The sequence below is a fragment of the Scyliorhinus canicula genome, chromosome 4 (assembly GCF_902713615.1).
Source record: "Scyliorhinus canicula chromosome 4, sScyCan1.1, whole genome shotgun sequence".
Lineage (NCBI taxonomy): Eukaryota > Metazoa > Chordata > Chondrichthyes > Carcharhiniformes > Scyliorhinidae > Scyliorhinus > Scyliorhinus canicula.
The window spans coordinates 44,503,483-44,518,023 of record NC_052149.1 but is presented as its reverse complement, the minus strand read 5'-3'; the positions used below and the strand labels follow the sequence as shown (position 1 = coordinate 44,518,023).

Below are 14,541 nucleotides of genomic sequence, written 5' to 3'. Positions count from 1 at the left end.
CCCCAACCCCAAATATCGCGAGTCCCCAGCCTGGCCTGACCCTGGATCCCACCACCCTCGACACCGTCCTCACCACCTCCTTCCAGAACTCCTCCAGGTGCCGGGCATGCCCAGAACATATGGGCATGGTTCGCTGGACTCCCCGAACACCTGTCTTCGCCCCAAAGAAGCTACTCATCCTAGATCCGGACATGTGGGCCACCCGGTGCAGCACCTTGAACTGGATGAGACTAAGCCTCGCACATGAAGAGGCGGAGTTCACCCTCTCCAGGGCGTCCGCCCATGTCCCCTCCTCAATCTGCTCCCCCAGCTCCACCTCTACCGACGCCTCCCCCACCTCCTGCATTACCTGGTAGATGCCAGACACCTTCCCATCCCCGACCCACACCCCCGAAAGCACTCTATCCCTTACCCCCCACGGGGGCAGCAAAGGGAACCCCTCCACCTGTCGCCTAGCAAACGCCTTGACCTGAAGGTACCTGAACATATTCACCAAGGCTCGCGAACCTCCCATCAATAAACAGGTCTCCCAACTTCCTAATGCCCGCCTTGTGCCACCCCAGGAACCCGCCATCCATGTTCCCTGGGACAAACCGGTGGTTCCCCCGCAGCGGGGCCTCCACCGAGCCCCCCGCTTCCCCCCTGTGTCGCCTCCACTGCCCCCAAATTTTGAGGGTAACCGTCACCACCGGGCTCGTCGTGTACCTCGTTGGAGGGAGCGGCAGCGGCGCCGTTACCAGTGCCTTCAGGCTCGTGCCTCCACAGGATGCCTTCTCCATCCGTTTCCATGCTGCCCCCTCCCCATCCATTACCTACTTGCATACCATCGAGTCGTTAGCCGCCCAATAGTACCCAGAGAGGTTGGGCAGCGCCAGCCCCCCTCTATCCCTGCCCCGTTCCAAAAAGACCCTCCTTACCCTCGGAGTCCCGTGCGCCCAAACAAATCCCAGAATGCTGCTGTTCACCCTCCTAAAAAAGGCCCTCGGAACGAAAATGGGGAGGCACTGAAACAAAAACAAAAACCTCGGGAGCACCGTCATTTTAACGGACTGTACTCTACCCGCCAACGACAACGGCAGCATGTCCCACCTTTTAAATTCCTCCTCCATCTGCTCCACCAACCTAGTAAAATTGAGCTTGTGCAGAGTCCCCCAGCTCCTAGCCACCTGAACCCCCAGGTACCTAAAAATCCTCACTGCCCTCTTTAGCGGGAGCCTGCCAATCCCCTCCTCTTGATCTCCCGGGTGTACGACAAACAGCTCACTCTCGCCCAGGTTCAATTTATATCCCGAGAAACTCCCGAACTCAGCAAGAATCTCCATCACCTCCGGCATTCCCCCCACCGGGTCTGCTACATACAACAACAAATCGTCCGCATACAGCGACACTCGGTGCTCCTCCCCACCTCGCACCAAACCCCTCCACCTCCTCGACTCCCTGAGAGCCATGGCGAGAGGCTCAATTGCCAGCGCAAAAAGCAAGGGGGACAGGGGGCACCCCTGCCTCGTCCCACGGTGGAGCCTGAAGTACTCGGACCTCCTCCCATTTGTCGCTACACTCTCCATCGGGGCCTCATACAGCAACCTCACCCATTTAATAAACCCCACCCCAAACCGAACCTCTCCAACACCTCCCACAAGTACCCCCACTCAACCCTGTCAAAGGCCTTCTCCGCATCCAATGCCACCACAATCTCCGCCTCTCCTTCTGCTGCCGGCATCATTATCACATTTAGCAGCCGTCGCACGTTAGTGTTCAGCTGCCTCCCCTTCACAAAACCCGTCTGATCTTCATGTACCACCCCCGGTACCCAGTCCTCTATTCTAGTGGCCAAGATCTTCGCCAGCAACTTGGTGTCTACATTCAGCAGTGAAATCGGCCTGTATGATCCGCACTGCAAGGAGTCTTTATCACGCTTCAGGAAGACATCGTCGGGGGCAGAACACCCCCCCCCCCCCCCCCCCCCCCCCCCCCATCCCATGCCTCGTTGAAGGTCCTAACCAACAGGGGGCCCAGCAGGTCCGCATATTTCTTATAGAATTCAACCGGGAACCCATCCGGTTCCGGCGCCTTCCCCGACTGCACGTGGTCAATCCCACTGACCAGCTCCTCCAACTCGATTGGCGCCCCCAGTCCCTCCACCTGCTCCTCCTGCACCCGTGGAAATCGGAGCCTGTCCAAAAAACTCTCCATTCCACCTCCCACCGCTGGCGGCTCCGACCGGTACAGTTCCCTATAGAAGTCCCGAAAGGCCTCATTGACCTCTGCCCCCTGCCGCACCACATTCCCATCTCTATCCTTCACTCCACCAATCTCTCTAGCCGCGTCCCGCTTACGAAGCTGGTGCGCCAGCATCCTGCTCGCCTTCTCTCCATACTCATAGACCGCTCCCTGCGCCTTCCTCCACTGTGTCTCTGCCTTTCTGGTGGTCAATAAATCAAACTTGGCCTGCAAGCTACGCCGCTCCCCCAGCAATCCCTCCTCCGGGGCCTCCGCGTACCTCCTATCCACACTCAACAGCTCCTCCACCAGTCTCTCCCTCTCCCTCCTCTCCCTATGGGCTCGGATGGAGATCAGCTCTCCCCTAATCACTGCCTTCAGAGCCTCCCACACCATCCCCCCCTGGACCTCCCCAGTGTCATTGACCTCGAGGTACCTCTCGATACATCCCCGAACCCTCCTACACGCCTCCTCATCAGCCAACAACCCCACGTCCAGATGCCAAAGCGGGTGCTGGTCCCGCACCTCCCCCATCTCCAGATCCACCCTATAGAACATAGAACAGTACAGCACAGAACAGGCCCTTCGGCCCTCGATGTTGTGCCGAGCAATGATCACCCTACTCAAACTCACGTATCCACCCTATACCCGTAACCCAACAACTCCCCCTTAACCTTACTTTTTAGGACACTACGGGCAATTTAGCATGGCCAATCCACCTAACCCGCACATCTTTGGACTGTGGGAGGAAACCAGAGCACCCGGAGGAAACCCACGCACACACGGGGAGGACGTGCAGACTCCGCACAGACAGTGACCCAGCCGGGAACCGAACCTGGGACCCTGGAGCTGTGAAGCATTGATGCTAACCACTATGCTACCGTGTATGGTCCGAAATCGTAATAGCCGAATACTCGACCTCCTCCACCCTCGGGACCAGTCCCCTACTCAAAACAAAGAAATCAATGCGGGAATAAACCCTGTGCACATGGGAGAAAAAAGAATACTCCCGAGCCCTCGGCCTCCCGAACCTCCAGGGATCCACTCCTCCCATCTGGTCCATAAACCCCCTCAACACCTTGGCCGCCGCCGGCCTCCTGCCTGTCCTTGAACTAGAACGCTCCAGTAGGGGATCCAGCACCGTATTGAAGTCCCCCCCCACCCCATGATCAAGCCCCCCCACCTCCAGGCCAGGAATGCGGCCCAACATACGCCTCATGAAACCAGCATCATCCCAATTTGGGGCGTACACATTAACCAACACCACCCTCTCCCCCTGCAGCTTACCGCTCACATCACATATCTGCCGCCACTACCAGCCACAACCTCAAACGCCACCCTCCTCCCCACCAGGATCGCCACCCCCTGGTTCTTCGAGTCGAGCCCTGAGTGGAAAACCTGCCCCACCCACCCCTTCCTCAGATGGACCTGGTCCGCCACCTTCAGGTGGGTCTCCTGGAGCATGGCCACGTGCGCCTTCAGATGCGAAAACACCCGGGCCCGCTTAACCGGCCCATTCAACCCCCTCACGTTCCACGCAATCAGCCGGATCAGGGGGCACCCCGCCCCCCTCCCCCGTCGACTAGCCATAGCTCATCGACTGCTCGCCCTTGGCCAGCACCCATTTGGCCCGTTTCCCACGGCGATAGAACCTCACCCTGACCCCCCCCGACCCGCGCCATCTCCTCCCTGGCCAATCCAGCAGCAACCCGGTATCCCCCCCCAGGCTAGGACCCCTCCTAGCTGCGACGCTCCCTCCATAGTACTCCCGTGAACCAGCTGACTTCTGCTGACCCCGGCAGCTCCCGCTCTAACTCCGACCCCTCCCATTATGAGTTCCCCCCCTCCTCCCCTGCATCAGCTCCTTGGCACCGCTTCAGGGCGGGAAACCCGGTCTAATAACCACGCCCCTCGCCACCAGCTCCACCCCCTCGTCCCGCAGCACGGGAAACCAGAGAAAAGCCCGCGCTTTCACATTGCCCCACCCCACCAACGCAGCTCCCAAACCGCAGTCCCAACCCAACCACCAACTCCGTACAAACAAAGACACAGATCAACCACAAACCCCAGTACCCCCCTTAGAACACAAAACCATAACCGACATCGTCCGAAAGCGAGAGAAAAAACAGAAACAAACAGAATAACCCGCTACAGCATAAACAATGATACAGAAATAGAAAAACTCCCACAGCCCCCAACCTCTAGTTCGAGTCCAGCTTTTCAGCCTGCACAAAGGCCCACGCTTCCTCTGGGGACCCAAAGTAGTGATGCCGGTCCTTGTAGGTGACCCTCAGGCGCGCAGGCGGCAACATGCCGAACTTCACCTGCTTTCCATGGAGCACCGCCTTCGTCCGGTTAAACCCGGCTCTCCGCTTGGCCACCTCCGCACTCCAGTCCTGGTAGATACGCACTACCGAATTCTCCCACTTACTACTCCTCACCTTCTTGGCCCATCGGAGAACACACTCCCGGTCACTGAACCGATGGAACCGCACCAGCACCGTCCGCGGGGGTTCATTCGCCTTCGGCCGTCTGGCCAGTACTCTGTGGGCCCCCTCCAGCTCCAGGGGCAGATGGAAGGATCCTGCCCCCACCAGCGAGTTCAACAGCACGGCCACATAGGCCGGCAGGTCCGACCCCTCCAGCCCCTCCTCGAGGCCCAGGATCCGCAGGTTCTTCCTCCGTGACCGAAGCTCCATCTCCTCGAAACGATCTTGCCACTTTTTATGAAGCGCCTTGTGTATCTCCACCTTCCCCACGAGGGCCGAAACCACCTCCTCGCGCTCAGAGGCCTGCTGCTGCAACTCGAGTACCGCTGCACCCTGGGTTGTCTGGGTTTCCAGCAGCTTACTAGTTGTCACCTTCAGGGATTCCAACAACTCCCCTTTCAGCTCCGTAAAATAGCGCAGAAGGGCCGCCTGCTGCTCCTCAGCCCACTGCCTCCACTCCTCAGGGGCTCCACCGGCCGCCATTTTGTCGACCTTCCCCCGCTTTTCCAGGGGAGCTGCTGCCGTTTTTCTCCTCGCCCCACTTCGAGTCCGCACCATAAATCCCGGGGGTTTTGCTCCAGACCCCTTTATCCACCGGGAATCGTTGAATCAGTGCCGTTTGGGGCCCTTGGAAGAGTCCACAAGTCCTATTAAAGCGGGAGCTGCCGAACGTGCGGCTTAGCTCCGCATAGCCGCAACCGGAAGTCGAAGCATATAGCATCTTAACATGAGACAACAAATTAACACGCACACTGCTGCATTTTTTGTAGGTCTGAATAGAATTGCTACTGGAGATATTTTTGGCTCACTAATTAAAAACTCATTAGTGATTACTATATTGAATAGAAGTTTCAGTTGAATGTGTTTGTGTATAATATTTCTTCTGTTGTTTTTGTGTAACCAAAAGATAATGAACTTGTACACTAATAAACCCAAAGAGAAATGAAATACTTTGTTATGCAAAAGCCTTTTCTGCATTTAATTAATAACTACAGATCAGTCTTAACATCCTAGCCTTGACTGTCCTGTCTTTGCATATGGTATCCAGAATTAGTTTCCTTTATATCTGTATCAATTCTCTAGATGTCATGCTTCTATATCAATATATTCTGCCTGCTCCTGTTTTACAGGCTGTACCAGAGACAGCAGGCATCAAATTTCCAGACTTCAAATCTGCAGGTGTCACATTACGAAGTCAAAGGGTAAGATTTAAAAAAAAATTATTTCATTTTTAAAATGAGGAAGAGGAATAAATATGAGTGTATCATACTTTTTAAATGATTTGGTATTGGGAGTTCAAATGATTATCTCGATTTGTATAAATACTTGGCCTCCTTCCTTAAACCATGTTCAGTTTTTCAGAGGATGTTATTCTGTTTAAAATTTACTGATTATCGTAAATTAAAAAATATGCTTACACATATTTAACAATATTGAATGAAGTTTAAAGAGGACAATAATAGACATTTAAAGAAACATTTGCTTTTTGAAAAGTTGTTTGGCAAAATACTAGTTTGGGGAGGGAGAAAAGCCAGAGGGTATCCGTCAATTTTGTTATGTTCAATTGGGGTTCAAATGATGCAATGTATTTCTACATAGTTACTGTAATTGCATTGCATGTAGTTGGGGTTTGCTTCACACTCCTGTCTTGTATGTGATACATTTTTAAAGTGAGACCAATTTAGAGAGCAATCTTGCTCCTAGTTAATTTCTCTGGTATACCACTTCTATAATCTAAATGTTTGGTTAGATTTCTCTCAAATTTGAACTGCACAATTCCAACTGCCAATGTTGATTTTAAATCTTTGGACAAAATCTGAGGGGAAAAAAGCAGTTTACTTTCATGATAAAAGGTTACAGTTTATTGGTTCAAACCACTTTCTATTTCCTTCATGTACTTAACCTTGCATCACTAGTTCAATTCACATATGCACTATCTTGATTCAGGTTATGTTAAAAAAGACAAATTTTGGGTCGCACTTATCAACTTGTAAAACAATTTGTGATTTTTTTTTTTTTAAAACGCATTGAATAATAGAAGTAATTATGGTAATCTGTCTCTAACATTGGGCCAAGTTTTATGACACTCGATTTTGTTGACCATTTTTCCTCACAGAAAGGATTTGAAAAGAATTGTATTTAAATAAATCCGAAGAGAAATGAAATACTTTGTTATGCAAAAGCCTTTTCTACATTTAATTAATAACTACAGATCATGTGAGAAATATGAGAATGACTAGAGCGAGGGTAGGTCCGATCAAGAACAATAGCGGGAGATTGTGTATTGAGTCTGAAGAGATAGGAGAGGTCTTGAACAAGTATTTTTCTTCAGTATTTACAAACGAGAGGGGCCATATTGTTGGAGAGGACAGTGTGAAACAGACTGGTAAGCTCAAGGAGATACTTGTTAGGAAGGAAGATGTGTTGGGTGTTTTGAAAAACTTGAGGATAGACAAATCCCCCGGGCCTGATGGGATATATCCAAGGATTCTATGGGAAGCAAGAAATGAAATTGCAGAGCCGTTGGCAATGATCTTTTCGTCCTCGCTGTCAACAGGGGTGGTACCAGAGGATTGGAGAGTGGCGAATGTCGTGCCCCTGTTCAAAAAAGGGAATAGGCCAGTTTGTCTTACTTCGGTGGTAGGCAAAGTAATGGAAACGATTTCTGAGCATCTGGAAAGACACTGCTTGATTAGGGATAGTCTGCACGGATTTGTGAGGGGTAGGTCTTGCCTTACAAGTCTTATTGACTTCTTTGAGGAGGTGACGAAGCATGTGGATGAAGGTAAAGCAGTGGATGTAGTGTACATGGATTTTAGTAAGGCATTTGATAAGGTTCCCCATGGTAGGCTTATGCAGAAAGTAAGGAGGCATGGGATAGTGGGAAATTTGGCCAGTTGGATAACGAACTGGCTAACCGATAGAAGTCAGAGAGTGGTGGTGGATGGCAAATATTCAGCCTGGAGCCCAGTTGCCAGTGGCGTACCACAGGGATCAGTTCTGGGTCCTCTGCTGCTTGTGGTTTTCATTAACGACTTGGATGAGGGAGTTGAAGGGTGGGTCAGTAAATTTGCAGATGATACAAAGATTGGTGGAGTTGTGGATAGTGAGGAGGGCTGTTGTCGGCTTCAAAGAGACATAGATAGGATGCAGAGCTGGGCTGAGAAGTGGCAGATGGAGTTTAACCCTGAAAAGTGTGAAGTTGTCCATTTTGGAAGGACAAATATGAATGCGGAATACAGGGTTAACGGTAGGGTTCTTGGCAACGTAGAGGAGCAGAGAGATCTTGGGGTCTATGTTCATAGATCTTTGGAAGTTGCCACTCAAGCGGATAGAGCTGTGAAGAAGGCCTATGGTGTGCTAGCGTTCATTAGCAGAGGGATTGAATTTAAGAGCCGTGAGGTGATGATGCAGCTGGACAAAACCTTGGTCAGGCCACATTTGGAGTACTGTGTGCAGTTCTGGTCACCTCATTTTAGGAAGGATGTGGAAGCTTTGGAAAAGGTGCAAAGGAGATTTACCAGGATGTTGCCTGGAATGGAGAGTAGGTCTTACGAGGAAAGGTTGAGGGTGCTAGGCCTTTTCTCATTAGAACGGAGAAGGATGAGGGACGACTTGATAGAGGTTTATAAGACGATCAGGGGAATAGATAGAGTAGACAGTCAGAGATTTTTCCCCCGGGTGGAACAAACCATTACAAGGGGACATGAATTTAAGGTAAATGGTGGAAGATATAGAGGGGATGTCAGAGGTAGGTTCTTTACCCAGAGAGTAGTGGGGGCATGGAATGCACTGCCTGTGGAAGTAGTTGAGTCGGAAACGTTAGGGACCTTCAAGCAGCTATTGGATAGGTACATGGATTAGGGTAGAATAATGGAGTGTAGATTAATTTCTTCTTAAGGGCAGCACGGTAGCATTGTGGATAGCACAATTGCTTCACAGCTCCAGGGTCCCAAGTTCGATTTCGACTTGGGTCACTGTCTGTGTGGAGTCTGCACATCCTCCCCGTGTGTGCGTGGGTTTCCTCCGGGTACTCCGGTTTTGTCCCACAGTCCAAAGATGTGCAGGTTGGGTGGATTGGCCATGATAAATTGCCCTTAGTGCCCAAAATTCTATGATTAACCTAGGACAAAAGTTCGGCACAACATCGTGGGCCGAAGGGCCTGTTCTGTGCTGTATTTCTCTATCTATCTAAATGTTGGGGCTTTAAAGAAATGTGTGTTCACAGAAATTTTTAATGCTGGTTTCCATGCAACAAAGTGTTTTCCCCAGAAGACCGAAAACAATAGGTAGGTCACGACCTGTCCCAGTAATCAACGAATGCCTCACCTCTAAGATTGCTGAGGGAGCGGCGTAGTCTCCAGGCTGAGTTCGACTTGTTGACCACCAGAAAGGCGGATGCTCAGTGGAGGAAGGCACAGGGAGCGGTGTATGAATATGGGGAGATGGCGAGCAGGATGCTGGCGCACCAGCTCCGTAAGTGGGATGCGGCCAGGGAGATTGGTGGAGTTAAGAATAGGGGAGGGAATGTGTTGCGAAGGGGGGTAGACATTAATGGGGTCTTCAGGGACTTTTATGAGGAACTGTATCGGTCAGAACCCCCAGCGGAGGGGGGGGGGGGGGGGTTGGGGCGCTTCTTGGACCGGTTGAGATTCCCGAGGGTGGAGGAGGGACAGGTGGAGGGACTGGGGGCGCCGGTTGAGCTGGTCAAAGGGATAGGGAGCATGCAGTCGGAAAAGGCGCCGGGGCCGGATGGGTTCCCGTTCGAATTTTAGAATGTATGCAGACCTGTTGGGCCCCCTGTTGGTTAGGACCTTCAACGAGGCAAGGGAAGGGGGGGCTCTGCCTCCGACGATGTCTCGGGCGCTGATCTCCTTGATCCTTAAGCGGGACAAGGATCCCCTGCAGTGTGGGTCATACAGGCCGATCTCACTCTTAAATGTAGACGCCAAGCTGTTGGCAAAGACCTTAGCCACGAGGATAGAGGACTGTGTGCCGCAGGTTATCCACGAGGATCAAACGGGGTTCATGAAGGGGAGGCAGCTGAACACTAACATCCGGAGGGTCTTGAATGTTATAATGATGCCGGCAGTGGAGGGGGAGGCGGAGATAGTGGTGGCGTTGGACGCGGAGAAGACCTTTGATAGGATTGAGTGGGGGTACTTGAGGGAGGTGTTAGAGAGGTCAGGGTTTGGGGAGGGGTTTGTCAGGTGGGTGAGGCTGTTATATGAGGCCCCGATGGTGAGCGTGGCCACGGATGGGAGGAGGTTGGAGTATTTCCGGTTATACCGAAGGACGAGGCAGGGGTGTCCCTTGTCCCCCCCCTGCTTTTTGCGCTGGCAATTGAACCCCTGGCCATGGCACTGAGGGAGTCGAGGAACTGGAGGAGGCTGATTCAAGGTGGGGAGGAACACCGAGTGTCGCTCTACGCGGATGACCTGTTGCTGTATGTGGCGGACCCGGTGGGGGGGAATGCCGGAGGTGATGACGATTCTTAGGGAATTTGGGGATTTCTCAGGATACAAGCTCAACTTGGGGAAGAGCGAGCTGTTCGTTGTACACCCGGGGGGACCATGAGGGGGGGATCAGTAGGCTCCCACTAAAAAGGGCGGAGAGGAGCTTCAGGTACTTGGGGGTCCAGGTGGCCAGGAGCTGTGGGGGGCCTTACATAAGCTTAACCTGACGAGGCTGGTGGAGCAAATGGAGGAGGAGTTTAAGAGGTGGGATATGCTGCCGCTGTCTCTGGCGGGTAGGGTGCAATCAGTCAAGATGACGGTGCTCCCGAGATTTCTGTTCCTGTTCCAGTGCCTCCCCATCCTTATCCCGAAGGCCTTTTTCAGGCGGGTTAACAGGAGCATTGCGGGATTTGTGTGGGCGCACGAAACCCCGAGGGTGAGAAGGGTGTTTCTGGAGCGGGGCAGGGATAGGGGGGGGCTGGCGCTGCCCAACCTCTGTGTATTATTGGGCTGCCAACGCAGCGATGGTGCGTAAGTGGGTGATGGACGGGGAAGGGGCAGCATGGAAGAGGATGGAGATGGCGTCCTGTGTGAGCACGAGCCTGGAGGCAGTGGTAACGGCGCCGCTGCCGCTCTCTCCAACGAGGTACACCACGAGTCCGGTGGTGGCGGCTACCCTCAAAATGTGGGGGCAAAGGCGACGGCACAGGGGGGAGGTGGGGGCCTCGATGGGGTCCCCGATACGGGGGAACCACCGGTTTGTCCCGGGGAGAATTGATGGCGGGTTCCGGAGTTGGCACAGGGCAGGTGTTAGGAGGTTGAGGGACCTGTTCGTGGACGGGAAGTTTGCGAGCCTGGGTGAGCTGGAAGGGAAGTTCGGGCTCCCCCCGGGGAACACCTTTAGGTACATGCAGGTACGGGCGTTTGTCAGGCGGCAGGTGGCGGAGTTCCCTCTGTTGCCGCCGCGTGGGGTCCAGGACAGGGTGCTCTTGGGGGTGTGGGTTGGAGAGGGGAGGATCTCGGAAACGTACCAAGTGATGCAGGAGGTAGACGAGACCTCGGTGGAGGAGCTGAAGGGTAAATGGGAGGACGAGCTGGGTGAGGAGATTGAGGAGGGGACGTGGGCGGATGCTAGGAAGGGTGAACTCCTCTTCTTGTGCGAGGCTTAGCCTCATACAGTTTAAGGTGCTGCATAGGGCTCACATGACCGGGACAAGGATGAGCCGGTTTTTTGGGAACGAGGACGGGTGTATTCGGCCCAGCAAATCATGCCCATATGTTCTGGGCATGCCCAGCGCTGGGGGAATTTTGGAAGGGCGTAGTAAGGAAATTTTCCCTAAGGGGTTCAGTGCAGGGGTTCTTCAAGAGGTGGCAACCATTCCTAGATTTCCTGGCAGAACAGTAGAACAAGAGGCCAGCAGCAGCAGCAACCCGCGGGGAGGGGGGGGGGGGGGCGTGTTTTGGGCTGAGGGGGGCGTTTATAGTTGTTCATTGCTAGTGACGGGTGCTAATTTATTTTTATTTTTTGTATATATGGGGGGGGGGGGTTTCTGTCTTTTCTTGATTTCTTTTGTTATTGATATGTTGTGAAACTTTGAATAAAAATTATTTAAAAAAAAACAAAAACATTTTTAAAGTTCATGTTTTGTGGTTAAGTCCAACTTTGTGATTGGACTCTGTTAATAACCTCGTCTTAACAAATACTATGGCCAGGATTCTCCAACCCTGCGCTGGGTCGGAGAAGCCCAGGAGGGAGGCGCGAATCTCCTCCCCCCCCCCCCCCGACACTGGCTCACTGGCTGCCCTATACTCTGGCGCCGCTTTTCGGGTGGGGGGGCGGGGATCCCCGCCACGCCGGTAGGGGTCTGTTGACAGCGGCCCCCCCGGCATTTCCCCAGGCCCCATTGGGCCGAGCGGCCGTCCATTTTTGGCCAGTCCCGCTGGTGTGAATTACTCCCCTCACACATGGACCTGGCAAGTAGGTATGCGGGGACCATCCTGAGGGGGGCATGAAGGGATCCGACCCCAGGGAGGGCCACCACGTTGCCCTGTCCCGTAATCGGGGCCCACCGATCTGTGGGCGGGCTTGTTCCAAGGGGGCACCTCTTTCCTCGGCGCTGGGCCCCTGTAGGGCTCCGCCGTATTGCTCAGGGGCTGGCGTGGAGAAGAGAACCCCAGCGCTTGCGCAGAAATACGCCGGCTGGTCCGCGTATGCGCGTGATCACGCCGGCCATTCCGCCCACATGCAAACTCGTGGCGGCCCTTCTACATCAACTGGAGCGCCGTCAACGACTCCAGTGGCAACCTAGCCCCCACTCCTTTTTGATTATTTAAGGGATTTTTGATTTCATTATTTTTCTTGATTTAGCAATAGTCAAACCAGCATATCCTAAACAAATAGAACATTGGTATATGAGGATCACAAGTTAGCGTAAAAATGATCTTTGTTCGCAGCTAATGAGAATTATCGTGGAAGATTGATTATAGATAGAATCGATAGAACCTCTACAGTGCTGAAGGAGGCCATTTGGCCTATTGAGTCTGCACCTCCCTCTGAAAGAGCACCCTACCTAGGCCCACACACCAGCCCTATCGCTGTAACCCCAACTAACCACAGTGGTAGGAAACAGGAGCATCCAGAGGAAGCCCACGTAGACACTGGGAGAACATGCACGCTCCTCACCAATAGACACCCAAGGCCAGAATTGCATCCGGGTTCCTGACGCTTTCAGGCAGCAGTGCTTGCCACCATGCCGCCCTTTGAGTTTCCTAATCTAATGCTGGTGTTACACATGCTGATCTTGAACTTGTTCTTATCAAGTTCCTAAGAAATTATTGATGAATTGTATAACCCTTGATTTAATTGTCAGATGAGCGCATTACCTGTACAGAGGTGTTGCCCCCTTTTTCTCCAAAAATATACATTAATCTTTGTAAAAGTATATTCCAAAGCATTGGCAGCACGGTAGTACAGTGGTTAGCATAGTTGTTCACAGCTCCAAGGTCCCAAGTTCGATTCCCAGCTTGGGTCACTTTGTGCGGAGTCTGCACGTTCTCCCTGTGTCTGCGTGGGTTTCCCCCGGGTGCTCCAGTTTCCTCCCACAGTCCAAAGATGTGCAGGTTAGGTGGATTGGCCATGATAAATTGCCCTTGGGTTAGGTGGGGTTACTGGGTTACGGGAATAGGGTGGACGTGTGGGCTTAAGTGGGGTGCTCTTTCCAAGAGACGGGCAGACTTGATGGGCCGAATGGCCTTCTCCTTCACTGTAAATTCTATGATTTTAAAATTGAAAATTACAGAAAGCGCAAAGAATTGTACTTTTCTCTCCGACATCTTTCCCTTCTGCACCAACTTTAGAGAAAGAAAATATAATTACAGCTCATGCGATTTAAAATTTTTCAAGCATTTCTGACTTTAAAAAAAAAAAGAGGTTCCCTATCTCCCTTGGATCTTGGCAGGCTTTGAAACCCTTCCCTTCTCAAAAGCTTACCCCCATGGCAAGGCGAATCACATGGGCCATGTATTCAGGTAGAAATGTTGATTAGCTGTCCTTGAGATTCCAATTGTCCTTATCTTGGAAAGTTAATAGACCATTTAAAATATTGCTGTTTAAAACTTTACATTCTCAGCACCTTCCTGGGACTTTGGAAACTAGCAGGCTAACCATTGTAAACACAGATTCTGCTGCTGCCAATGTCTCCTTCCTTCCATCTTTAAACATGTCACTCAACTTATTAGGCAGACTTTCGAAAAGGTCTCGACCCCCTTTATTGTGGCCTAAATTACGACGCAGTCCCAAAACACAGCAAGCTTGTAAAATCTCATATTTGTAACCGTGTAAGTATAATAGAAACACACATAGAAAATAGAAGCAGGAGGAGACCATTCGGCTCTTTGAGCCTGCTCCACCATTCATTATGATCATAGCTGATAAACCAAGTTCAATACCCTGATCCCACCTTCCCCTCCACATCTCTTGACTTTTTTAGTTCCCAGAGCTATATATAATTCCTTCTTGAAATCACACAATGTTTTGGTCTCAACTACTTCCTGTGGTGGTGAAGTCCACAGATTCACCACTCTCCCTCTCGGTGAAGAAATTTCTCCTCCCCTCAGTCCTAAAAGGTTTACCCCCCTCGTGTCTGTGAGGGTCTTACCCACACAATCCAAAAAGATGTGGAAGGTAGGTGGATTGGTTACACTTAAATTGCCCTTAATTGGGGAAAAGAAATTGGGTACTCTAAATTTATTTAAAAAATAGTAATTTTATGAGTTTCTATGAAATCCCCTCTCAATCATTTAAACTACAATGAATAAAATCTTAACCAAGTTAGTCTCTCCTCATATGCCAGTCCCACCATCCCATGAAGCAACCT

General features: G+C 51.8%; 1 protein-coding gene across 6 annotated transcripts in view; it reads left to right on the top strand.

The window, feature by feature from the left end:
• The window catches only part of dmap1 (DNA methyltransferase 1 associated protein 1), a 79,964-nt gene that overhangs the window by 35,078 nt on the left and 30,345 nt on the right, over positions 1–14,541 (top strand). For all 6 annotated transcript variants that reach the window (XM_038794138.1, XM_038794139.1, XM_038794137.1 and 3 more), the window contains one exon: positions 5,840–5,911. In XM_038794138.1, the coding sequence (XP_038650066.1) occupies positions 5,840–5,911 (72 nt within the window). The remainder of the gene's footprint in view (positions 1–5,839; positions 5,912–14,541) is intronic.